Raw genomic sequence first — 27,035 nt, forward strand, 5'->3', positions numbered from 1 at the left:
AGATATTGCCTAAGCAGCATTTCATTCTAGCTTAAAAGCGTTAAAAACATAAAGAAAAAGAAAACCCTTTTCCGTAGATAATTCAAAATTTGGAATTAATACATATGAGATAAATTTGTGTTTGTGGTACAATTTCACCTGAACGCCGGTGGAGGTGTTATGTATGACATTATTTTAAGAAATAGCCGTTTATTCTTTGCTTATTTTGTACAACGGTTGAAACGATTTGTAGTGCCTACATTAAAATTTGAAAACAGCTTAATTAATTCTGTAGTCTAATGGAATGAATTAGATTCAAGTTTAGTTTAAACATTTCTAGCACACTGTTGTTCTCACATGTGAAGGTATATCCAAAGAAGTAAGGAAATGGATCAAAATCAGTATTCTTAAAATCGTCGAAAAATGTTTTGTTGCCCTATCTTTGCTTCCTGGAACATTTTTAAGACACAAGAAAAAACCATACACTGCGCCATTAACAAGGGAATGCCCGGTGAATGACAGGAGGTATCATAGAAACAAGCTTGTGTTGATAGGGGCGAATTTGTGTTTTCAGGTGGATCGTCTATACCGGTCCCTACTGATCAGGCCTCCAGCTTAATTGTCAGTGGTCACGAACAAGCATCGCACACTGGTTACAGCAGGGATCGCCTAAACGAAAACATTGAACTTGTTCACCAAGGAAGACAGGAAAATGGAAGAAATGTTGCAGAATTGAGAAATGATTGTACAACTATTTTTGTCATTTCTACCCCGCCCAGACATCCGGATTATGAGGTGTCACAAGAGCAAGCTGGTACTGATAGGAGTGAATTTGCGTTTTCAAGTGGATTGTCCATACCGGTCACTACTGACCAAGCGTCAAGGTCAAGTGTCGGTGGCCGCGAACATGCATCGCACAACGGTTACCGCTTGAATGAAAACATTGAACATGTTCACCATGGGAGACAAGAAAATGGAAGACATGTTGAAGAATTGAGAAATGATCGTACAAATATTTCTGCCATTTCTACCCCGCCCAGACATCCGGATTATGTAGAATACAGTGATAGGCTAAGGACATACGCTAGGTGGACACACAGGAGACCTGATCCGCCTACATTGTCCGGGGCTGGATTCTTTTTTACAAGTAAGTCGTTCTAAAACGCTCAATAATTCTATCTGTAAAATCGATTTGAAAAATAAGGGTTATACTTTTGTGATAGTCATCAACTTTTGTGATAGTCCTCAACATTCTAAATCAGACTTGAATATATCCAAAGATGCTTAAAATGCATTTAATTATAATAGTGCATCCTTTTAAAATATGCAGAAACAAAGATTCTATAACATATTTTATTTCCGCAAAATTCATCTAATTAATAGACATTTCAACAAAAATGCAATGACTATATTGTCTTACACTCTGGAATCTTAGACGGAACTCCTGAATTCGTATCATGTTGACTACGAAACCAGAATCTGACTCCTCATTTTTAATAACATCAGCATCTTCTTCATCATCATCATTATGCTATCATCATCATAATTTTGTTATTATCGTTATCGTTATTGTAATCATCATTCAGCTTTTTTTTTCTATATGTCACCTTGTGAATTAATGTTTCTGAAATAGATGATGGAGACCTTGTACGGTGTTACCAATGCGGTATCGGACTGAAAGACTTCTGCGAAGAAGATAATCCTTTGAAAGACCACGTGAGGCATTCTGGGAATTGTCCTTATCTAGAGAAGTATCTAGGAGCAACAAAGCTGGCAGAGTTAAAGGTACTACTTTAATTTATTGTTACATTTATTTGAAAAAAGTATATGTTAGTAAGTTGACATCGACACAACTGGATTGTATGGTGAAGTGAAAAGACCTCCAAGTCCCGGCATAGTTAAATAGGTGCCAAGACGAGTCAGTAACACGTTATGACTTCGCCCATTGACGTAGTAGGTTTGAACTCCGCTTGGAACATAGAAGGAGGGGCTTCGAGGCAGTAACCGGCTGGCTTACGGAACATCGCTAGTACCACCTATTTTCATTATTTTTGACATGTAAGTGTCAGTATGGCTTCCAGATGTGTATTGTAAATGTACATGAGTTAATTAGTAATCATTGAGATATTATTGAGATATAGTCCGAAAACGATTCAGTTATAGTCCGCCGCCAAAATTCGTAATGCTATTTGGTTTACTTTCCATAAACTTAAATTGAAGCATTTACATGGAATTATTGATTTAGGACAATATATTGAAACTAATAAGTAATGAAATCACATATTTTTTTATATTACAGAGACAACTTCAGACAGAAGATCCTGAGTATAACAGGCTAATGCAATGGAATGGTATATCTTGCTTGCATATTTGGCATACTTGTAATATTATGACCGCCTTGCTAAAGGTCCATGCTTCTTCCCTAGTTCTCGACTCGACAGTGAATGAGATAATTCCCTAGGGAGACTACTTAAAATCCAATAGGAAGCAACATTCATTTGTTACATTGAAAAACATCTAGAAGATAAATCGGCTGAAGAAATAAAGCTGACATTTTACTCAGTTATACTCCTTTCCACTTAAGTGTTCAGCTACCTACTTAGGTTTGCGTGAAATGTTGCTTTGTAATTTTCACGTGACTTTTCTTGATAAGTTCTTACCCCATCACATTACTGAAGAAGTATGATCTTTTTCAAATGTTGCATGCATTCGTTGGGTAGTTTATCTATTACTAACACCGTACACAGTGTATTCTGCATACTATTTTGTTGAACAAGTCTTATGAAATGTTACTTTTGTTAATGGTTTTGGTTTTGGATTTGTCAGCACTTTTCATTTACACTTTGTAGCCCGGCACACGCTGGATCCTACGACAACTAATTATCGGCACCCTAAATATCAAACATTGCAGTCACGCTTGTCATCGTTCAGTTCCTGGCCTCAACACATGGTACAGACCCCACAACAATTAGCAGACGCCGGATTGTTTTATACAGGTATTTGTGTTAATTTAAATGCAATGCATTTTCAGAATAGTCCACTTTTTTCTGTAGAGTGAACAGCATGTACAGTACTTCCGTAGAGTATGTTTTTACTCTTCGCCTTGAAAAATGTTATTTATAAGTCGGATATAGGCTCCGAAATGAACTCTAGCATTAACAAAACTGAAAAGGAGGGAGCATGTTTTCTTGCCTACCTTCTTGGGGAAAGATGATGGTTGTTAGCCAAGCCAGCGGGGAAAGACAAAGAAATCCCGAAGTACTTACAATTACCTTTCCCTTGGGAAAAAACGAGCTACACGCTCATGTCAGACAGGACAGTTGTTTTCCTCACCGTTGGGTCAACACGAGAAACCTAGCTAGAGTTTGCTGTCTCTAGGGTTTGGAAAACCATGCGCTGTACCACGTACTCAAGCCAGCTGTGCTGAAGCAGGTAGCTTAAAATAGTGTCAACTGTATGCCTACAAGTACATTTTGATACACAACACGGCTTTATATGACAAATTAAAACATATTGAACTAAATAGATTTAAAAAATATGCTGACCTCGACATTCATATATTCTATCCTGAATTTAACCTAAAAATGATGCTTATTTTAGGTTTCGAAGATCAAGTGCGTTGTTTTGCCTGTGACGGCGGACTTCGGCGCTGGGACCCGGATGATGACCCGTGGACGGAGCATTGTCGCTGGTTCCCAGGCTGCCCTTTTGCGAGACAACAGAAGGGTGATGAATATATAGCTTTGATTCAAGCAGCCGTTGCATATGAAGATCAGGTGATTTTCTAAAAATAAACGCTACAGTAACTAAAAAATAGTTTATAGTCTCACTATTGTATTGATTTGTCTTTGAACAAATCATCAAGACATATTTATAGTCAATTTGATAAAAGTACATTCTGTAAACTTTGGTTAGAATTGTCTACGTTTTCTGATATAACACGGTTTAGCGTTGCGTTACGTAAATAATGAAGCAGCAGGGCGCCATGGCAAGTTGTTAAACACACAAGCAAATTTATGAATAAGACGTTAAGGTATTCTTTTATTTCATTAATATTACGCTCGTTCAAATATTTTATGATGTTTACGTACAATGTTCTCACATATTCAGTTTCCTTCTTCTAATGAATTTAACATTTTAAGACTAATCAGCATGCGAACAGAGATAATAGGCGCACAAGATTCCGAATTAAGATTTAAAGCTGGGGAAAATTATGTACCTGAAACTGGTGTATTCAGGTGATAAAGATACATAGTTTTTGTCGAGCCCGCTTGCGGATGCGAAGACATAATTGTCCAAATGGATGTTCGGTGTGTGTGCATGCGTGCGTCCGTCCGGATTTGTTTGTCCGGACCATAGCTTTGACATGCTTAAAGCAATCTTGTTTATATTTGGCATGAATGTTAACCTCAGTGAGACGGAGTGTCATGCGCAAACCCCAGGTTCCTATCTCAAAGTTCAAGGTCACAATTACAGGTCAAAGGTCAAATTCAAAAATGACATGGAGGGATTTTGATGTAACTTGGCACAATTGTTCACCATCATGAGACGGAGTGTCACGCGCAAGAACCAGGTTCCTATGTCTAAGGTCAAGGTCACACTTAGAGGTCAAAGGATACAAGAATGACAACTTTGTCCGGAGCATTTCTTCTTCATGCATGGAGGGATTTTGATGTCGCTTGGCACAAATGTTCACCACCATGAAGCGGAGTGTCCTGCGCAAGAACCAGGTCCCTAGGTCTAAGGTCAAGGTCACACTTAGAGGTCAAAAGTCAAATATAAGAATGACTGTCTGGAGCATTTCTTTTTGATGCATAGAGGGATTTTGATGTAACTTGGCACAGTTGTTCATTATCATGAGACGGAGTGTCATGCGCAAGATATTAGAATTACTTCCCTTTGTTGTTACTATAAATAGCTTATATTCGTAACTTTTTTATTACTGGTCGTAGGGAAAAATCAAGACCACTTTTCTGTAGAACAACATGCATGTTACATCCAATTTTCAGGTGAATTTTGACCCATCTCTGCTGGTGAAGATTTTTGTGTGGACTAAGAATTTTTATTATTTTTTTTTATTAAGATTTACGTCCCTTTGTTGTTACTTTAAATAACTTATATTGTAACTTTTTATAATCTCTTTTTTATTTGGTATAAATGTTTGCCTCAATGAGACAGGGAGTGTCTTGTGCAACTCCCAGTCCTTTTGACAGCTGGCGGGCTTGACATGTTGCCCGTGAGCATCTAGTTATGTGTAGTTTAATAAATGGGAGAGCGGTGCCTTTGAGTGATAATGGCGCTGGCAAGGTGATAATAGCCCGAGGGCTATTGTCTTCTTCCAGGGCCATTATCACTCAAAGGCTCCGCTCTCCCATGTATTTACCTGTTTATTACATGTTTACCTATAATATAGTAAGAAATGTTGTTGTTTTTGTGTCATTATGGGTACTTGCATCTTCTGGCACAATAAATTTCAACTTTTTAGTTTCTATATTATTTGTATAAGAGTCTATTTACTGTATAAAATCAAATACCTGGATAGTTGTACTTTCTTGCTTATTGCATAATTTAGGGATAAAAATACGTTATTGCACGAAGAATACACGATGTTAAGCTCAAGATGATAAAATAAAACAGAAATATTCGCTGTTTTACCTCCATGAAACGCCATGGCGTCATTTCTGTGAACGGATGTTAATTTCCCACGCTAACGCCAGAGCCATTTTCGATAATAGCCCCGGGGCTTATTATGATAATGTGATAATGCATGACGCAATGCGATAATGGGAGATTTTTCAGCACAAATTTGTTACTGTTTACAGGTACTCATGTAATAAACAGACTGTTATTTGCATTTGAATTATGAAAGTCAGTGATCTTTCAAGAATGTGCAATGTATTGAAAGAAGCTCGACAATGCTTGTATGCATCTATTTGTAGAATTTTATCCTACCATCATGCGAAATAAAGGGCAAAATGTAGGGGTAAAATAACTTTTGCTTTAGTAGGTCGGTGACTAAATTAACTTTTGCCGGATTCATTTTTAACATTTTTTTTCAAAATGGCGCCATCGTATTTGGGAGGAACAGCTTTTTAGTACGGGGGGCCAATGAGGTCTACCATGCACCCCCACTAGACATTGTTTATAGGTACCAAATTGTTTGGCAGGACCGACTCTTTAAAAATAAAAAATGTTCCCATGAAAAAAAACTCTTTAGAACTATATAACTATGATTTCACTGTTTCCATGGCAACCATTCATTTTTTAAAAGGACGACCATATAGATGATAATCAGTCATATCTTTGTCAGTGTTAGTGATAAAATAATAAAATTAGTGTCAAAATGGAGCTAGGACACTAGCCTTTAAATAGCAGCATTTGTAGGTTAATTAACTAATTTGCATATTCATAAATATTAATGAGAATATTAAAAAATAAAGAAATTTTGTTATAAAATAACATTTTCTAAGTTTCAAATAACTTTAAATGTACTAATCAGCTTTTTATACGCCCGAAGGGACGTATTATGTTACGACGCTGGTGTCCGTCTGCCGTCTGTCCGTCTGTCCGTTAGCAATTTTGTGTCTGTCCGTTAACAATTTTGTGTCCGCTCTGTAACTCTTGAACCCCTTGAAGGATTTCAAGGAAACTTTACACAAATGTTCACCACACTGAGACGATGTGCAGAGCGCATGTTTTGGATGTCTCGCTTCAAGGTCAAGGTCACACTTAGGAGTCAAAGGTCATATCAGTTTGTTTCGTGTCCGCTCTGTAACTCTTGAACCCCTTGAAGGATTCAAGGAAACTTTACACAAATGTTCACCACACCAAGACGACGTGCAGAGCGCATGTTCCGGATGACTTGCTTCAAGGTCAAGGTCACACTTAGGGGTCAAAGGTCATATCAGTTTGTTTCGTGTCCGCTCTGTAACTCTTGAACCCCTTGAAGGATTTCAAAGAAACTTGACACAAATGTTCACCACACCAAGACGACGTGCAGAGCGCATGTTTGGGATGACTTGCTTCAAGGTCAAGGTCACACTTAGGGGTCAAAAGTCATATCAGTTTGTTTTGTGTCCGCTCTGTAACTCTTGAACTGCTGGAAGGATTTCAAAGAAACTTGGCAGAAATGTTCACCACATTGTAACAATGTGCAGAGCGCATGTTCCGGATGACTTGCTTCAAGGTCAAGGTCACACATAAGGGTTAAAGGTCATATATGACTTTGCTTTGTGTATATTGCTCTGCATTGCAGTGCTCTTGTTTTTATTTGGCAGATCTCATTTTTGTACTTACAATAATTTTTTTTTTGAATTACTTCCCTTTTATGTTACTATAAATAGCTTATTTTGAAACTTTTTTATTATTGGCCGTAGGGAAAAACCGAGACCACTTTTCTGTGGTACAGCATGGATGGTACCTCTAATTTTAAGGTGTATTTTTACATACTTGTACCTGATAAGGCTTTTTTGGTAGACTTTGAATATTTTTTTTATGGACTTAGATTTGTTTTTCCTTTTGTTGTTCCAGTCCTTTGGGGCTACAACAGTAAAGTTCTTAAAATTTTGCTCCCATCCTATGATGCAAGCCTTCGGTTGGCGGCGCTCTTGTTCTGGTCTTAAAGTCTCTCAGTGTTTTGTGATATATTATTTTGTTACTTTTATGACACTTTTGTTTACTCAAAACTGGATGTGCTTAGCTAATTTGCATAAAATGAACCAGTGTCACAAACAACAAATAAAGTTCTGAAATCCCTAAAACTAAATAAAATGATATAATTAATTGCTATCAATGAAAAACGATTTTTTATGGTCTATAATGTTTGCAGGCATAGAATTAACACTTTATTAAAGGAAGACTAAAAATGTAACATACATTACACATGTTACGTTACCATTTCAACAACCTTGTTGTAATGCATCAATTATTCAGATATATTCCAGAAACATAATAAATATTACTTATTTTGTACTATAATAATACAATATACTTCTTTACTTGTCAGAGAGTGTGATATTTTTTCGTAATACACTTTAAAATACGTTACCACTACCATTGCTTTTTAAAAAGATATTTAAGAAGAAGTTGAAGCCCAAAATGTCGCATACTGATTTATTTAAACAGTTAGCTGTTAGTTTTAAGAAGGTTTTCTTCTGTTATTTCAGAAATTGCCTAAAATATATATTGCACCATCCATGTAACTCTAATTGTAGATGGAATTTCAATAAAACGTGCAATAATATCCATCTGTACATCCATAATATCATGATCTTACAGCTGATATTTTCAGTCTTCCTGTGAGTAAAAGTCAAGTTTTATAAACAGTACTTTTTGAATTTTAGAAAAAGTAGCATTAAAAGAAACTATACAAAACCAACCCTAGCTTCATAGGATGAATCATAGGGTCCTAAGTCAGATATCCGAGAGCCATTGCTCTCCGTGACGGTTCAATAAAGACATCGTGTCTAAAGTCAGCTTAGTACAAGTACACTTACACCCACTTGTACAATGCGGAGAACTTATCACTTGCCTGCAGAGAACTGAGTAATTCCGGTACAATCCAGGGACGCTTGTTAGGTTAACTGCTCAACATTACATGACTGAATTTCTGTTGCAAAGTGATGCTAAACCAAAACTAATAAACAAAAGAAAATATGCTGGTATTTAAAGTAAAAACTTTAGATTTAAAACTAAAACCAGCTGGACAAAATTGTTTTAGTGATACCAAATCAAGATATAAGAAATATATAAATCTTTATACATTATACTATTGTAGTCATTTTGAAACATTTACAAGTATGACAGAATGTACAAAATATTTTTTTTTGGTATTCTAAATTGTACAGACAAGGACTTAATTGTATTATGTTGTGGAATATTCCTGGATATACCGTAACATTAAGAGAAACACTACTAAGAGTAAGTATGCATCAATCATAACAAAAAAAGTTTGATTTTCTGACAATTAATTTACATACTAAAGGTTATGACAAAGGCATTATCTCTCTTTGTCAAAAGTTCAAAAACTCGAGCGTATGATACAAATTGCTTCAGAATCAAAGTATAATCAAATGTCATTCATAAAAAATAAAGTGATTTTTGAGAGCCTATGATCTTCTTTTGTCATTTGCTTTCTAATTTATAAATGATATGCTATAAAGCAACATATTATTCATAACAGATAACCAACAAGACAGCAAATATGCTATATTAGGTAACATTAAAATGAAAAACATCGTAAGTAACATCTTAATCAAGACGTGCAGAATTTTATTCTTGTAACACTACTGCCTCATATTGTGTGCATTCTATATATTTCAAACATTTCATCGATCTTAAGTTCAAATTTTAAGTAATCCATAAATTTTTAGTATAACAGCACACTGTTATAGCTAGTGCTAGGGTGTGAAGGCAGTTGTTTCACATCTAACGAACAGACATAATCAAATCAAGTCAGCTATTATTTTGCTCGATTGTGTTGTTATGCTTTCAAAGGATGATCTTAAAAAAAACAATTTGCTATCCCTTAAAAGGCTTTAAGTGCCATATGATGGTTGTAAAATGTCTCTTTGTACTCACTTTCAGTGTTGTTTGATTTTCTGGTCCTTTTAGACCATACTTATCAAAATAGAATTCATCTTAAGCCGGTGCTAGGGGGCGTAATTTGCTTTTCACACTTCATTACCTCTCAAAAACAGTCATCATCCAACTTAGTTTACTATTTATTTGCTTGGTTGCGACATTTGCTTCAAAAAGATCTTCTTAAAGTCTATTGCAAAATGTTTTCAGTAACTCTGAAGTGCCGTTCATACAGCACTCAGTATCTTTCTAGCAGTTTTAAATAGCATTATGTGATTGTTTTCCTAACAATTTGGTTTTCATAGACTTGATATTATTTACATTCTTGACTGCTTTTTCCAATTTAATAAGTTTAAATATAAAGATCACTTAAAGTTCATTTTGTTTTTTAGTTTTTGTTCAGTGCAGCTTTTCATCAGTGAATATTTCATCAATAGGCCCATGAATATCTCAATACAATGATTGTGTTTCTGAAACCGAAAAAACAAAATGCTTTATTTCTCACGTAATAACTGCATTGATGCCCTTCACAATAACACAAAACGAGATAAGTATTCAATTAAAACAATTTCCATGAAAGGAAGCCCCAAATTATAACCATATTATCAGTGTATGGATGTTAGCAGGGATGTATACATCATTTATATATACAGAATATATACATAAAAATATGTAATCAATGTAAAATGTAATTATTGACAACAATATTGGAACCATCAAATAAAAGATCAACATATTTAAGAAACAGATATTAGTATAATTAAACTGATAGATGCATTAATTCAAAATGGAAAAAGGAACATTGAATGCGTAATGAGTGTTTCAGATGATTTTTTCGTTGACAAAAGTGAAGAAAGAATGTTAGAATTAATACTTAAAAGTTTTAACAAAGCCATAATATCATAAAATTGAAATCAATGGTTCAAATTTCTTCATATATATTTCTAAATACAGCAAAGTACAGTGGTAATGTATTGTAAAGCGCCGTTATGGGGAAATATCATTGCTTGGAAAGTATGGAGCTGTACTATTTTGTAGAAGTATTTAACAACTTGATAACTAAATACTCCTCTACTAATTTCTGAGAAAATAACGATACAATAAAACAAGATTACTGTAATGGTAACGTAACATGTGTAAAGTGTGTTACAAACAGATTCCTCCTTCGAATAAGTATTCACATTATATTTTCATGTGCTTAAGCTCAAATAACACACGTTTGTTGATCACAGTTTAGTTCATCATGTTGTTCAGTTTTAGTTATATCTTGTTTTCAGAGATGTCTGTTTTAGCATAGATTAATTTATGCAAATTAGCTAAAATACCTAATGTAGAAATAATTATTTTACCTTCACAGTAATAAAATACTATTCTAGAAAACACTGAGAGACATTAAGACCAGATCAAAGCTGTCTGATCTATATTTTCTAAATAATTGATGTTACAAAACAAGGTTATTGAAATGGTAACGTAACATGTGTTAAGTATGTTACATACTGATCCCTCCTTCAAAAAGGTGTTCAATCTTCAATTCCAAACAATATAGCTGATATAATTGTTATTTCATTGATAACATTTAATTATATCATTTTTAGCTCGACTTTTCGAAGAAAAAGTAGAGCTATTGCACTCGCCCCAGCGTCGGCGTCGGCGTCGCCGTCGCCGTTGGTTAAAGCTTTTGATAAAGTCAAATATCTCTGTTACTATCAAAGCTATTGACTTGAAACATAAAATACTTATTTACTATCAAAGTCTACACCAGGAGAAACAATCCCCATAACTCTGCTTTGAATTTTGACAGAATTATGCCCCTTTTTAACTTAGATTTTTTTTTTTAATTCATAAAGTCAAATATCTCTGTACCTATTAAAGCTTTTTACTTGAAACTCAAAATAGTTGTTTACATTCAAAGTCTACACCAGGAGATACAATTGCCATAACTCTGATTATAATTTAGACAGAATTATGCCCCTTTTTAACTTAGTATTTTTGGTTAAATATTTCGATAAAGTCAGATATCTCTGTTACTATCAAAGCTTTTGACTTGAAACTTAAAATACTAATTTACCATCACAGTCTACACCAGGAGAAACAATCCTCATAACTCTGATTGAATTTGGACAGAATTATGCCCCTTTTTAACTTAGAATTTTTTGTTAAAATTCAAATATTTCTGTTACTATTAAAGCTTTTGACTTGAAACTCTAAATAGTTATTTACTATCAAAGTCTACACCAGGAGACACAATTCCCATAACTCTGATTATAATTTTGACAGAGTCATGTCCCTTTTTAATTTAAAATTTTTTTACTGGCAAAGCTGTAATTCAGAGTCAAGCACTGAGAAAAGTCGAGCGCGCTGTCTTACGGACAGCTCTTGTATTAAATTTTAGTGGGATCTTGTTTCCTGAAATGTTGGTTGTGGATATGGTTAATATTATACAAATTAGCTAAACATACCTATTTTGGAGTAAAAAAGTTACCATCAGTGTTACAAAATACCATTAAAGGAAACACTGACAGATTTTCAGAAAAGATCAAAACTGTTTGGTACATGTAAATTGATTTAAAACTTAAAAATATTATTTTCTAATAAAATTTTGTCATTTTGCAACATTCTCATTAATATTCATGAATATGCAAATTAGTTAATTAATATAAAAATGCTTTAACTTAAAGGCCAATGTCTCAGCTCTATTTTCACACCATTTTTATTGTTTTATCACCAAAACTGACCAAGATATAACTGATTATCCTCTATGTTGTCGTATTTTCCAAAAATGAACGGTTTCTAAGAAAACTGTGAAATCTTATATAGTTCAAAAGAGTTTTTTCATGGGAACATTTTTTATTTCGAAAGGGTTGGTCCTGACCAACAATTTGGTACCTATGAAAAAAGGTCTAGTGGGGTGGGGGTGCATGGTAGACCCTATTGGCCCCCACCTATTTATTAGTTGCGTGAGACCGTGTCTCTAATGTATCGCATATGCCTACCGTATTTGCAATTACCACAAAAGCGCTCAGAGAAACGGAAAATGACTCATTCATAGCGTTTGTCAAGGAATTTAGCTTTTTGCATTCAAGGAATATTGCATTTGAAATGGAAAGTTACTGAATGAAATCGTCGAGGAAACGGTTGCCTATTGATACTGTCAATGGGTTATGGCTTTATAAATTTGTCTCGTCTAACGTTTGCATTGTGAGAATGGGTATCCGATATGCAACGGAACTTCGGATAAAACTTCATTTGGCATTAAAATAAGTCATTCATGTTTAGCTGTACAAAGAAGTCGGTACAAAACACAAGGTTAGCTTTTGCTTCTCGCTTTTGTTTTTAGCTCACCTGTCATGAAGTGACAAGGTGAGCTATTGTGACCGCTTGATGTCCGTCGTCAGTCTTGCGTCGTCCGTCGTGTGTCAACAATTTCTAAAAAAAATCTTCTTCTTGAAAACCACTAGGCAGAATTACACCAAACTTCACAGGAATGATCCTTGGGGGATTATTTGAACAACCTTTGTAGAGGACACTAGATGATGCTACATACCAAAATTTCCTTTCAAAATTATTCAAAGAATTGAATTACATCCAGAACTCTGGTGCCCATGGCAACCGAAAGGAAAAACTTTAAAAATCTTCTTGTCCAAAACCACATGGCCTAGGGCTTTGATATTTGGTATGTAGCATCATCTAGTGTCTTCTACAAAGGTTGTTCAAATTATCCCCCTGGGGTCAAATATGGCCTTGCCCCGGGGGTCACATGGTCTATATAGACTTATATAGGGAAAACTATGAAAATATTCTTGTACAAAACCACATGGCCTAGGGCTTTGATATTTGGTACGTAGCATCATCTAGTGGTCTTCTACCAAGATTTTTCAAATTATACCTCTAGGTTCAAATGTGGCTCCGCCCCGGAGGTCTCAAGTTTTATAGACTTAAAGGGAAAAAAAGTTTTAAAATCTTCTTGTCTGAAACCACAACACTTAGACCTTTGATATTTGGTTTGTAGCATTGTCTTATGGTCCTCAACCAAAATTGTTCAAGTTGTACCCCTTGGGTGAAAAGAGGCCCTGCCCTGGGGGTTCCAAGTTTTATATAGACTTGTATAGGAAAAAGCTTTAAAAATCTTCTTGTCTGAAACCATACGACCTAGGTTTTTGATATTTGGTATGATGCATTGTCTAGTAGTCCTCTACCAAAATTGTTCAAATTATGCCCAGAGGCCCGACCTTGGGGTCACTTAGTTATTATTTGAGTTATATAGGAAAAATACTCAAAAAATCATCTGATCCAATTTCCAAGACTGTTTAATTATATATACTTGATGACCCCAAGTAATATAATGTCACTTGACTGTGACCTTGACCTACTGACCTACTTTCTTATTAGCACACCTGAGCCAAAGGCTCAGGGTGAGCTATTCTGATCACTCACCGTCCGGCGTCCTTAAAGTTTTAATTTAAACGATATCTCCTTATAAACCGCTTGGCCAATTTCATCCACAGGAATGTTCCTTGGGTGAAGCCCTACAAAATTGTTTAAAGAATTGAATTCCATGCAGAACTCTGGTTGCCATGGCAACCGAAAGGAAAAAAATTTAAAAATCTTCTCAAAAAACAGAAGCCCTAGAGCTTAGATATTTGTGGGAAGCATTGCCTAGTGGACCTCTACCAAATATATTCAAATCATGACCACGGGGTCGAAATTGACCCCACCCCAGGGGTCGCTTGATTTTACATAGATTTCTATAGGAAAATTTTCAAACATTTTTAGCTCGACTATACGAAGTATAAGGAGAGCTATCCTACTCGACCCGGCGTCGGCGTCTTTCCGCGTCCCCACCTTGGTTAAAGTTTTCTTACACTTTCGCTTTTTTTCAACTTATCTCTGTAATTACTTGATGGATTTGATTCAAACTTGAAATAGTTATTCCTCATCATCACCCACATCATCTGGCATAAGGGCCATAACTCTGGCATCAATATTTCATTGTTTATTTCCCCTTTCCACTTAGTTTTTAAGGTTAAAGTTTTGATGCACTTTCACTCTATCTCTGTTATTACTGAATGGATTTGATTCAAACTTAAAATAATTGTTCAGCATCATCACCAACATCATATGACACAAGATGCATAACTCTGGCAGAAATTTTTCATGAATTATTCCCCCTTTTTACTTAGAATTTCAGGTTAAAGTTTTGATGCACTTTCACTCTCTCTGTTTTTTCCTGAATTGATTTGATTCAAACTAAAATAGTTGTACAACATCATCACCCACATCATTTGACACAAGATGCATAACTCTGGCACCAGTTTTTGATGAATTATTCCCCCTTTTTACTTAGAATTTCAGGTTAAAGTTTTGATGCACTTTCACTCTATCACTGTTATTACAGAATGGATTTGATTCAAACTTAAAATATTTGTTCAACATCATCACCCACACCATTTAACACAAGGTGCATAACTCTGGCACCAATTGTTCATAAATTATGCCCCCTTTTATAGAATTAAAGGTTAATTTTTATGCATTTTCACTATATCTCAGTTATTATGTCTATTGTTTTTGCCCTGTCCGTCCGTCCGTACATACGTACATACGTCACACTTCATTTCCGATCAATAACTGGAGAACCATTTGATTTAGATCCTTCAAACTTCATAGGATTGTAGGGCTGCTGGAGAAGACGGCCCCTATTGTTTTTGGGGGCACTCCGTCAAAGGTCAAGGTCATAGGGGCCTGAACATTGAAAACCATTTCCGATCAATAACTAGAGAACCACTTGACACAGAATGTTGAAACTTCATAGGATGATTGGACATGTAGAGTAGATGACCCCAGTTATTTTTGGGGTCACTCCGTCGAAGGTCAAGGTCACAGGGGCCTGAACATTGAAAACCATTTCCGATCAATAACTTGAGTACCACTTGACCCGGAATGTTGAAACTTCAAAAGATGATTGTACATGCAAAGTAGATGACCCCTATTGATTCTGGGATCACTCTGTTAAAGGTCAATGTCACAGGGGACTGAACATTGAAAACCATTCCCGGTCAGTAACTTGAGAACCACTTGACCCAGAATGTTGAAACTTCATAGGATGATTGGTTATGCAGAGTAGATGAATCTTATCGATTTTGGGGTCACTCTGTTGAAGGTCAAGGTCACAGGAGCCTGGTCATGTAAAATCCTTTCCGGAAAATAACTTGAGAACCACTTGACCTAGAATGTTGAAACTTAATAGGATGATTGGTCATGCAGAGTAGATGACCCTTATCTATTTTGAGATCACTTGATCAAAGGTCAAGGTCACAGGAGCCTGCATAGTGACTTGAGAACCACTAGGCCAAGAGTGTTGAAACTTAGCGGGATGACTGGACATGCCAAGTAGATGATCCCTATTGCAGCCAACCATCAGTGTCTCTTTGACTTTCGCTCCTGACCCCTATTGACTCCTTGCCTATAGGACTTTGCATTGGGGGAGACATGCGCTTTTATAGCTCACCTGAGCACGAAGTGCTCAAAGGTGAGCTTTCGTGATCGCCTGTGTCCGTCGTCCGTCGTCCGTCCGTCCGTCGTCAACAATTTGACTGTTAACACTCTAGAGGTCACAATTTTGGCCCAATCTTAATGAAACATTGTCAAAATGTTAAACTCAATAAAATCTTGGATGAGTTCGATATTGGGTCATCTGGGATCAAAAACTAGGTCACCAGGTCAAATTAAAGGAAAAGCTTGTTAACACTCTAGAGGTCACAATTTTGGCCCAATCTTAATGAAACTTTGTCAAAATGTTACCCTAAAAAAATCTAGGATGAGTTTGATATTGGGTCATCTGGATTCAAAAACTAGGTCACCAGGTCAGATCAAAGGAAAAGCTTGTTAACACTCTAGAGGTCACAATTTTGGCCCAATCTTAATGAAACATTGTCAAAACGTTACCCTCAAAAAATCTTGGACGAATTTGATATTAGGTCATCTGGGGTCAAAAACTAGGTCACCCGGTCAAATCAAAGGAAAAGCTTGTTAACACTCTAGAGGTCACAATTTTGGCCCAATCTTAATGAAACTTGGACAGAATGTTACCCTCAATAAAATCTTGGATGATTTCGATATTGGGTTATCTGGGGTCAAAAACTAGGTCCCCAGGTCAAATCAAATGAAAAGCTTGTTAACACTGTAGATGTCACATTTTTGACTATATCTTCATGAAACTTGGTCAGAATGTTAATTTTTATGATTTTAAGGTCCAGTTTGGATCTGGGTCATGTAGGGTCAAAAACTAGGTCACTAGGTCAAATCAAAGGAAAAGCTAGTTAACACTCTAGAGGCCACATTTATGACCACATCTTAGTGAAACTTGGTCAGAAAGTTAATTTTGATGATCTATAGGTAAACTTCAAATCTAGGTCATGTAGGTTCAAAAACTAGGTCACCAGGTTAAATCAAAGGAAAAGCTTGTTAACACTCTAGAGGTCACATTTATGACCATATCTTAGTGAAACTTGTTCAGAAAGTTAATTTTGATGATCTATAAGTAAACTTTAAATCTGGGTCAGGTGGGTTTAAAAACTAGGTCACCAGGTTAAATCAAAGGAAAAGCTTGTTAACACTCTAGAGATCACAATTTTGGCCCAATCTTAATGAAACTTGGTCAGAATGTCATTCATAATAAAATCTTGGACGAGTTTGAGATTGGTTAATCTGGGGTCAAAAAGTAGGTCACCAGGTCAAATCAAAGGAAAAGCTTGTTAACACTGTAGTGGCCACATTTATGACCATATCTTAATGAAAGTTGGTCAGAATGTTAATCTTGATGATCCATAGGTCAAGTTTAAATCTGGGTCAGGTGGGGCAAAAACTAGGTCACTTGGTCAAATCAAAGGAAAAGCTAGTTAACACTTTAGAGGCTACATTTATGACCATATCTTAATGAAACTTGGTCAGAATGTTGATCTTGATGACCTTTAGGTCAATAGGTCAGGTGAGCGATACAGGGTCTCATGGCCCTCTTGTTACAAAAGCAATTTCTAGTTATGAAATGCATTTTATTCAAACTTGAAGTAGTTGTTTCACATTATCACCCACATCATATGACACAATATGCATAACTCCTGAACCAATATTTTATTAATTATGACCACTTTTTCTTTAGGCTATACTATATAGTGTTTTGATACACTTTATCTGTACCTCTCTTATTACTTAATATTTTTGACACAGACTCAGGTAATTGTGCAATATCTTCATCCCACCATTGGAGTTAATAAACAACACTCCAGTGACAGCTCCAGTTTCCTCAGTTGTGCCCTGTTTCACTATCCATCATCCAAATAGTCAAGCACGCTGTCGCCTGTGACAGCTCTTGTTAAAAAATAAACCAGAAGGCCTAGAGCGTAGAATTTGACATTCAGCATTGCCTAGTGGACCTCTACAACATTTGTTCAAATCATGACCGCCGGGGTCAAAATTGACCCAGCCCAGGGGTCTAAAAATAAATCAGGAGGCCTAGAGCTTAGATATTTGACATGTAGCATTCCCTAGTGGACCTCTACAACATTTGTTCAAATCATGACCGCCGGGGTCAAAATTGATCCCGCCCCAGGTGTCACTTGATTTTACATACTAGGAAAATCTTCAAAAACATGCAGCACTTCATAGTAGACTTCTACAAAATTTGTCCAAACATGACCCCATGTGGTTACTTTATTGTACATAGAAAAATCAATAAAAATTTCTAAAAAATAAACCAGAAGGCCTAGAGCTTAGATATTTGACATGTAGCATTGCCTAGTAAACCTCTGAAATCTTGACCCCGAGGGTCAAATTGACCCAGCCCCAGGGGTTACTTGATTGTACATAGGAAAATCTTCCAGAAATGTCTAGAAATAAACTAGCTTGTTTTTTTAAGATAGAGCCTTGAAACTTGGATGACAAATACAGTTTTGCACACTATCTGAAAACTGACTTTCATTGACCGTGAATGTGACCTACTGACCTACTTTCTTAATATTTGAGCATCTGTTTGATATCTGAAACATGTAGCTCATAATACTCAGGTGAGCGATCCAGGGTCATCATGACCTCTTGTATAATGGTTGGGATTTAATTTTTAAGCAGATTGTGTGTGTTATTTGGAGTGCTTGTTTTTATTTTTTTTAAAAGAAAGGCATAACTTGTTGGTGGTAAATTTTGATAAAAATAATTTTATATCAGATTGTACGATAAATAGAAAATTAGGTTACTATCTTTAAAAAAAAATTAATATATTAGGTTCGCGTACAAAAAAAATAAAAGTCTCGGCTGAAGTCTCAACTCTAATATTTTCTTCGTCTCACCTAACAGATTCAAATTTATTAGACGGTAACCTAATATTCTCTATTTATCTAGATATTTGTTAATTGTATAGGTTAAAGTGTTCAATATGTCACTATAGATTGCCAAACAAAACGGCGCACAGTCAGGTGACCAAGATCTCTCGGGTGCGATGGAGCAAATGTTATCAAGGAAACCAGAATTCAGAGCTGCTATGAATGAACACATGGATACTTGTTTAGATATGGGGTACCAGCTAGAGGATTTCAATGAAGCTGTATCGGAACTGAGAAACGGAGGTTGTCTATTTTACTTATCTAAGGGAAAATGTACTGTTAATTAAATTGCATTCAAGTATTTCTTGAATTTTAAGAAAACACATGTTGAAAGATATCTTCTTTGCGAGCTGTTGTCTCAAATGTTATTAGTATGTACAGTAATTATCTGTTACTATTTAGAATTTACCAGATTCATAATAAATGATGTATGTAAAATTTGACAACCTGCTTATGCATAACTTTATTATGTCAGATTATATTTGTGATTAACATTTATTTCTGCAAAGAACTGTTTATACTTGAGAACTGAATACAATTTCTTAAACAATGGACCTCCTACGATCAACATTTAAATGAAATGTCTCGTTCCTATAGCAAAAATATTTGTAATGTACGTTTATGGTTACTACAGGGAGCATAAAGCCGACCATTGTGGAAGTTATTGATGAAATCGAAATGTTATCGAAGCGGGGAAAATACAGGAAGAAGCGTTACATGCCTTACGAAATGGTATATGTCCATATACTTACTTTGTTAGTGTCTGGACCTGGTTTCTCTTTTGACATATTGCTCAGACCCAGACTGCACGTTTGTAAAGAAAATCGTTAGAACACTGTGATAACATTAGACATTTTTCGCATTTAATCGTAGATATATCTTTTACAGAAAAAAAACGACGTTGGTTTCTTTCAACTCCAAATTCTTAGTTTGATATATAAAAACCCCATTTTAGCTCACCTGAGCACGAAGTGCTCAAAGGTGAGTTTTTGTGATCGCCCTGTGTCCGTCGTCCGTCAACAATTTGACTGTTAACACTCTAGAGGTCACAATTTATGCCCAATCTTAATGAAACTTGGTCAGAATGTTACCCTCAATAAAATCTTAGACGAGTTTGATATTGGGTCATCTGGGATCAAAAACTAGGTCACCAGGTCAAATCAAACGAAAATCTTGTTAACACTCTAGAGGTCACAATTTTGGTCCAATCTTAATGAAACTTGGTCAGAATATTACCCTCAATAAAATCTTGGACGAGTTTGATATTGGGTTATCTGGGGTCAAAAACTAGGTAACCAGGTCAAATCAAAGGAAAAGCATGTTAAAACTCTAGAGGTCACAATTTTCGCCCAATCTTAATGAAACTTGGTCAGAATGTTACCCTCAATACAGTCTTGGACGAGTTTGATATAGGGTTATCTGGGGTCAAAAACTAGGTCACCAGGTCAAATCATAGGAAAATCTTGTTAACACTCTAGAAGTCACAATTTTGGCCCAATCTTAATGAAACTTGGTCAGAATATTGCTCTCAATAAAATCTTGGAAGAGTTTGATATTGGGTCATCTGGGATCAAAAACTAGGTCACCAGGTCAAATCAAAGGAAAAGCTAGTTAACACTCTAGAGGCCACATTTATGACCACATCTTAGTGAAACTTGGTCAGAAAGTTAATTTTGATGATCTATAGGTAAACTTCAAATCTAGGTCATGTAGGTTCAAAAACTAGGTCACCAGGTTAAATCAAAGGAAAAGCTTGTTAACACCCTAGAGGTCACATTTATGACCATATCTTAGTGAAACTTGGTCAGAAAGTTAATTTTGATGATCTATAAGGAAACTTTAAATCTGGGTCAGGTGGGTTCAAAAACTAGGTAACCAGATTAAATCAAAGGAAAAGCTTGTTAACACTCTAGAGGTCACAATTTTGACCCAATCTTAATGAAACTTGGTCAGAATGTCACTCATAATAAAATCTTGGACGAGTTTGAGATTGGTTAATCTGGGGTCAAAAAGTAGGTCACCAGGTCAAATCAAAGGAAAAGCTTGTTAACACTGTAGTGGCCACATTTATGACCATATCTTAATGAAAGTTGGTCAGAATGTTAATCTTGATGATCCATAGGTCAAGTTTAAATCTGGGTCAGGTGGGGCAAAAACTAGGTCACTTGGTCAAATCAAAGGAAAAGCTAGTTAACACTTTAGAGGCTACATTTATGACCATATCTTAATGAAACTTGGTCAGAATGTTGATCTTGATGATCTTTAGGTCAATAGGTCAGGTGAGCGATACAGGGTCTCATGGCCCTCTTGTTACAAAAGCAATTTCTAGTTATGAAATGCATTTGATTCAAACTTGAAGTAGTTGTTTCACATTATCACCCACATCATATGACACAATATGCATAACTCCTGAACCAATATTTTATTAATTATGACCACTTTTTCTTTAGGCTATACTTATATAGTGTTTTGATACACTTTATCTGTACCTCTCTTATTACTTAATATTTTTGACACAGACTCAGGTAATTGTGCAATATCTTCATCCACCATTGGAGTTAATAAACAACACTCCAGTGACAGCTCCAGTTTCCTCAGTTGTGCCCTGTTTCACTATCCATCATCCAAATAGTCAAGCACGCTGTCGCCTGTGACAGCTCTTGTTAAAAAATAAACCAGAAGGCCTAGAGCGTAGATATTTGACATTCAGCATTGCCTAGTGGACCTCTACAACATTTGTTCAAATCATGACCGCCGGGGTCAAAATTGACCCAGCCCCAGGGGTCTAAAAATAAATCAGGAGGCCTAGAGCTTAGATATTTGACATGTAGCATTCCCTAGTGGACCTCTACAACATTTGTTCAAATCATGACCGCCGGGGTCAAAATTGATCCCGCCCCAGGTGTCACTTGATTTTACATACTAGGAAAATCTTCAAAAACATGCAGCACTTCATAGTAGACTTCTACAAAATTTGTCCAAACATGACCCCATGTGGTTACTTTATTGTACATAGAAAAATCAATAAAAATTTCTAAAAAATAAACCAGAAGGCCTAGAGCTTAGATATTTGACATGTAGCATTGCCTAGTGGACCTCTGAAATCTTGACCCCAAGGGTCAAATTGACCCAGCCCCAGGGGTTACTTGATTGTACATAGGAAAATCTTCCAGAAATGTCTAGAAATAAACTAGCTTGTTTTTTTAAGATAGAGCCTTGAAACTTGGATGACAAATACAGTTTTGCACACTATCTGAAAACTGACTTTCATTGACCGTGAATGTGACCTACTGACCTACTTTCTTAATATTTTAGCATCTGTTTGATATCTGAAACATGTAGCTCATAATACTCAGGTGAGCGATCCAGGGTCATCATGACCTCTTGTATAATGGTTGGGATTTAATTTTTAAGCAGATTGTGTGTGTTATTTGGAGTGCTTGTTTTTATTTTTTTTAAAAGAAAGGCATAACTTGTTGGTGGTAAATTTTGATAAAAATAATTTTATATCAGATTGTACGATAAATAGAAAATTAGGTTACTATCTTTAAAAAAAAATTAATATATTAGGTTCGCGTACAAAAAAAATAAAAGTCTCGGCTGAAGTCTCAACTCTAATATTTTCTTCGTCTCACCTAACAGATTCAAATTTATTAGACGGTAACCTAATATTCTCTATTTATCTAGATATTTGTTAATTGTATAGGTTAAAGTGTTCAATATGTCACTATAGATTGCCAAACAAAACGGCGCACAGTCAGGTGACCAAGATCTCTCGGGTGCGATGGAGCAAATGTTATCAAGGAAACCAGAATTCAGAGCTGCTATGAATGAACACATGGATACTTGTTTAGATATGGGGTACCAGCTAGAGGATTTCAATGAAGCTGTATCGGAACTGAGAAACGGAGGTTGTCTATTTTACTTATCTAAGGGAAAATGTACTGTTAATTAAATTGCATTCAAGTATTTCTTGAATTTTAAGAAAACACATGTTGAAAGATATCTTCTTTGCGAGCTGTTGTCTCAAATGTTATTAGTATGTACAGTAATTATCTGTTACTATTTAGAATTTACCAGATTCATAATAAATGATGTATGTAAAATTTGACAGCCTGCTTATGCATAACTTTATTATGTCAGATTATATTTGTGATTAACATTTATTTCTGCAAAGAACTGTTTATACTTGAGAAGTGAATACAACTTCTTAAACAATGGACCTCTTACGATCAACATTTAAATGAAATGTCTCGTTCCTATAGCAAAAATATTTGTAATGTACGTTTATGGTTACTACAGGGAGCATAAAGCCGACCATTGTGGAAGTTATTGATGAAATCGAAATGTTATCGAAGCGGGGAAAATACAGGAAGAAGCGTTACATGCCTTACGAAATGGTATATGTCCATATACTTACTTTGTTAGTGTCTGGACCTGGTTTCTCTTTTGACATATTGCTCAGACCCAGACTGCACGTTTGTAAAGAAAATCGTTAGAACACTGTGATAACATTAGACATTTTTCGCATTTAATCGTAGATATATCTTTTACAGAAAAAAAACGACGTTGGTTTCTTTCAACTCCAAATTCTTAGTTTGTTATATAAAAACGCCTTTTTAGCTCACCTGAGCACGAAGTGCTCAAAGGTGAGTTTTTGTGATCGCCCTGTGTCCGTCGTCCGTCAACAATTTGACTGTTAACACTCTAGAGGTCACAATTTTGGCCCAATCTTAATGAAACTTGGTCAGAATTACCCTCAATAAAATCTTAGACGAGTTTGATATTGGGTCATCTGGGATCAAAAACTAGGTCACCAGGTCAAATCAAACGAAAATCTTGTTAACACTCTAGAGGTCACAATTTTGGTCCAATCTTAATGAAACTTGGTCAGAATGTTACCCTCAATAAAATCTTGGATGAGTTTGATATTGGGTTATCTGGGGACAAAAACTAGGTAACCAGGTCAAATCAAAGGAAAAGCTTTTTAAAACTCTAGAGGTCACAATTTTCGCCCAATCTTAATGAAACTTGGTCAGAATGTTACCCTCAATACAGTCTTGGACGAGTTTGATATTGGGTTATCTGGGGTCAAAAACTAGGTCACCAGGTCAAATCATAGGAAAATCTTGTTAACACTCTAGAAGTCACAATTTTGACCCAATCTTAATGAAACTTGGTCAGAATATTGCTCTCAATAAAATCTTGGAAGAGTTTGATATTGGGTCATCTGGGATCAAAAACTAGGTCACCAGGTCAAATCAAAGGAAAAGTTTGTTAACACTCTAGAGGTCATAATTTCAGCCCAATCTTAATGAAACTTGGTCAAAATATTACTCTCAATAAAATCTTGGACGAGTTTAATATTGGGTCATTTGGGGTCAAAAACTAGGTCACCTGGTCAAATCAAAGGAAAAGCTTTTTTAACAATGTAGAGGCCACATTTATGACTGTATCTTTATGAATTTTGGTCGGAATGCTAATCTTGATGATCTCAAGGTCATGTAGGATCAAAAACTAGGTCACCAGGTCAAATCAAAGGAAAAGCTAGTTAACACTGTAGAGGCCACATTTATGACCATATCTTAATGAAACCTGGTCAGAATGTTAATTTTGATGATCTTTAGGTCAGTTTCGAATCTGTGTCATGTGGGGTCAAAAACTAGGGCACCGGGTCAAATGAAAGGAAAAACTTTAGAGATCACTTTTGTGACCATATCTTTATGAAACTTGGTCAAAATGTTAATCTTGATGATCTTTAGGTCAATAGGTCAGGTGAGCGATACAGGGCCTTCATGGCCCTCTTGTTTTCAAATCTTTCCGATGCAAGTCTACTTAAGTTGCTCTGTTGATTTAGTGGTATCTCAGCGATATTAAAAGCTAAAGCTCGCCAATTTCTGCTACGAGATAGCTAGGTAGCTATCACAATTACATGTATATTGTAAATATTCAAGGAAATGTGTGCATTTCTCTGAAATATTTCTGCAGTAATCAATGTTTGCAAGATATTTTCATTTAATTCCTAAGATACTTGGTACATTGTAATATCATGATGATATTTTAAACTTTCCAGCAAAGTTGTGCATTTTTAGCTCACCAGAGCACAAAGAGCTCAAGGTGAGCTATTGTGACCGGTCATTGTCTGGCGTCCCTTTTTATGAAACTTGGTCAGAATGTTTGTCTTGATGATGTCTATGTCAAGTTTTAAACTGGGTCACGTGGGGTCAAAAACTAGGTCAGTAGGTCAAATCATAGGAAAAGCTTGTGAACATTCTAGAGACCACATTTTTGGCCCAATCTTTATGAAACTTAGTCAGAATGTTAGTCTTGATGATCTCTAAGTCAGTTTTGAAACTGGATCATGTGGGGTCAAAAACTAGGTCAGTAGGTCAGATCAAAGGGAAAGCTTGTGAACACTCTAGAGACCACATTTGTGACCCAATCTTTATGAAACTTAGTCAGAATGTTAGTCTTGATGATCTCTAAGTCAAGTTTGAAACTGAGTCATGTGGGGACAAAAACTAGGTCAGTAGGTCAGATCGAAGGAAAAGCTTGTGAACATTCTAGAGACCTCATTTGTGACCCAGTCTTTATGAAACTTAGTCAGAATGTTAGTCTTGGTGATCACTAGTCAAATTTGAAACTGGATCATGTGGGGTCAAAAACTAGGTCAGTAGGTCAGATCAAAGGGAAAGCTTGTGAACACTCTAGAGACCACATTTGTGACCCAATCTTTATGAAACTTAGTCAGAATGTTTGTCTTGATAATCTCTAGGTCAAGTTTGAAACTGGGTCATGTGGGGTCAAAAACTAGGTCACCGGGTCAAATCAAAGGAAAAGCTTGTGAACACTCTAGAGACCACATTTTTGAACCCATTTTTATGAAACATCGTCAGAATGTTAGTCTTGATGATCTCTAGGTCAAGTTCGAAACTGGGTCATGTGGGGTCAAAAACTAGGTCAGTAGGTCAGATCAAAGGAAAAGCTTGTGAACACTCTAGAGACCACATATTTTACCCAATCTTTATGAAACATGGTCAGAATGTTTGTCTTGATGATCTCTAGGTCAAGTTTAAAACTGGGTCATGTGGGGTCAAAAACTAGGTCAGTAATTCATTTAAATGGAAAAGCTTGTGAACCCTCTAGAGACTACATTTTTGACCCAATCTTTATGAAACTTAGTCAGAATGTTAGTCTTGATGATCTCTAAGTCAATTTTGAAACTGGATTATGTGGGGTTAAAAACTAGGTCAGTAGGTCAGATCAAAGGAAAAGCTTGTGAACACTCTAGAAACCACATTTGTGACCCAATCTTTATGAAACTTAGTCAGAATGTTAGTCTTGATGATTTCTAGGTCAGATTCGAAACTGGGTCATGTGGGGTCAAAAACTAGGTCAGTAGGTCAGATCAAAGGAAAAGCTTGTGAACACTTTAGTGGCCACATTTATGACTCAATCTTTATGAAACTGAGTCAGAATGTTTGTCTTCATCATTTCTAGATCAGATATGAATCTACATCATGTGGGATCAAAAACTAGGTTACTAGGCCGGATCAAAGGAAATTCTTTTCAACACTCTAGAGACCACAATTTGAGTTTTAAACTCATGGGAATTAGTCAGAATGTTTGTTTTGATAATCAATAGATCAAGCTTGAATCTGGGTCATATGGGGTCAAAAACTAGGTCACCGGTCAAATCAAAGGATAAGCTTGTGAACACTCTAGAGGCCACAGTTGTAACAAATCTTTACGAAATTTAGTCAGAATGTTTGTCTTGATGATCTTTAGGTCAAGTTCAACACTTGGTCATGCGGGGTCAAAAACTATGTCATTAGGCCAGATCAGCTCTGGTGAGCGATTTATAGGGCCATCATGGCTCTTGTTTGATTACATATTCGCAACATTTATTTTCTAGATATGCTTTTCCCTTCCAGGAAACTTTTAGACTTTTGTGATAAACTTTTCAGAAAAGTTCGAAATGTCAAGATAAAATCTGAAAATGTCAATATAGCTCTCTAACTAATACAAGGCAGCTGCCGACACTCAAAAAAGGGTTTGGGGACAAAAGTTTAAATTAGCGCCATAATATTTCCAAGAAACCTTCGA

The 27,035-nt window shown here is 35.9% G+C and overlaps 1 protein-coding gene across 1 annotated transcript; it reads left to right on the forward strand.

Moving 5' to 3' along the window:
* Positions 1-524: 524 nt before the first annotated feature.
* Positions 525-23,407, forward strand: LOC128553167 (inhibitor of apoptosis protein-like; the record flags this gene model as incomplete). The annotated part of the gene is made up of 9 exons (XM_053534289.1): positions 525-1,126; positions 1,613-1,764; positions 2,279-2,330; positions 2,829-2,975; positions 3,580-3,755; positions 18,995-19,172; positions 19,564-19,661; positions 22,663-22,840; positions 23,232-23,407. Coding segments are annotated over exons 3-9 (966 nt in total), but the record flags the coding sequence as incomplete, so codon positions are not given.
* Between the last annotated feature and the right edge of the window lie 3,628 nt (positions 23,408-27,035).

This window comes from Mercenaria mercenaria, unplaced genomic scaffold, assembly GCF_021730395.1.
Source record: "Mercenaria mercenaria strain notata unplaced genomic scaffold, MADL_Memer_1 contig_3549, whole genome shotgun sequence".
Taxonomy (NCBI): Eukaryota; Metazoa; Mollusca; class Bivalvia; order Venerida; family Veneridae; genus Mercenaria; species Mercenaria mercenaria.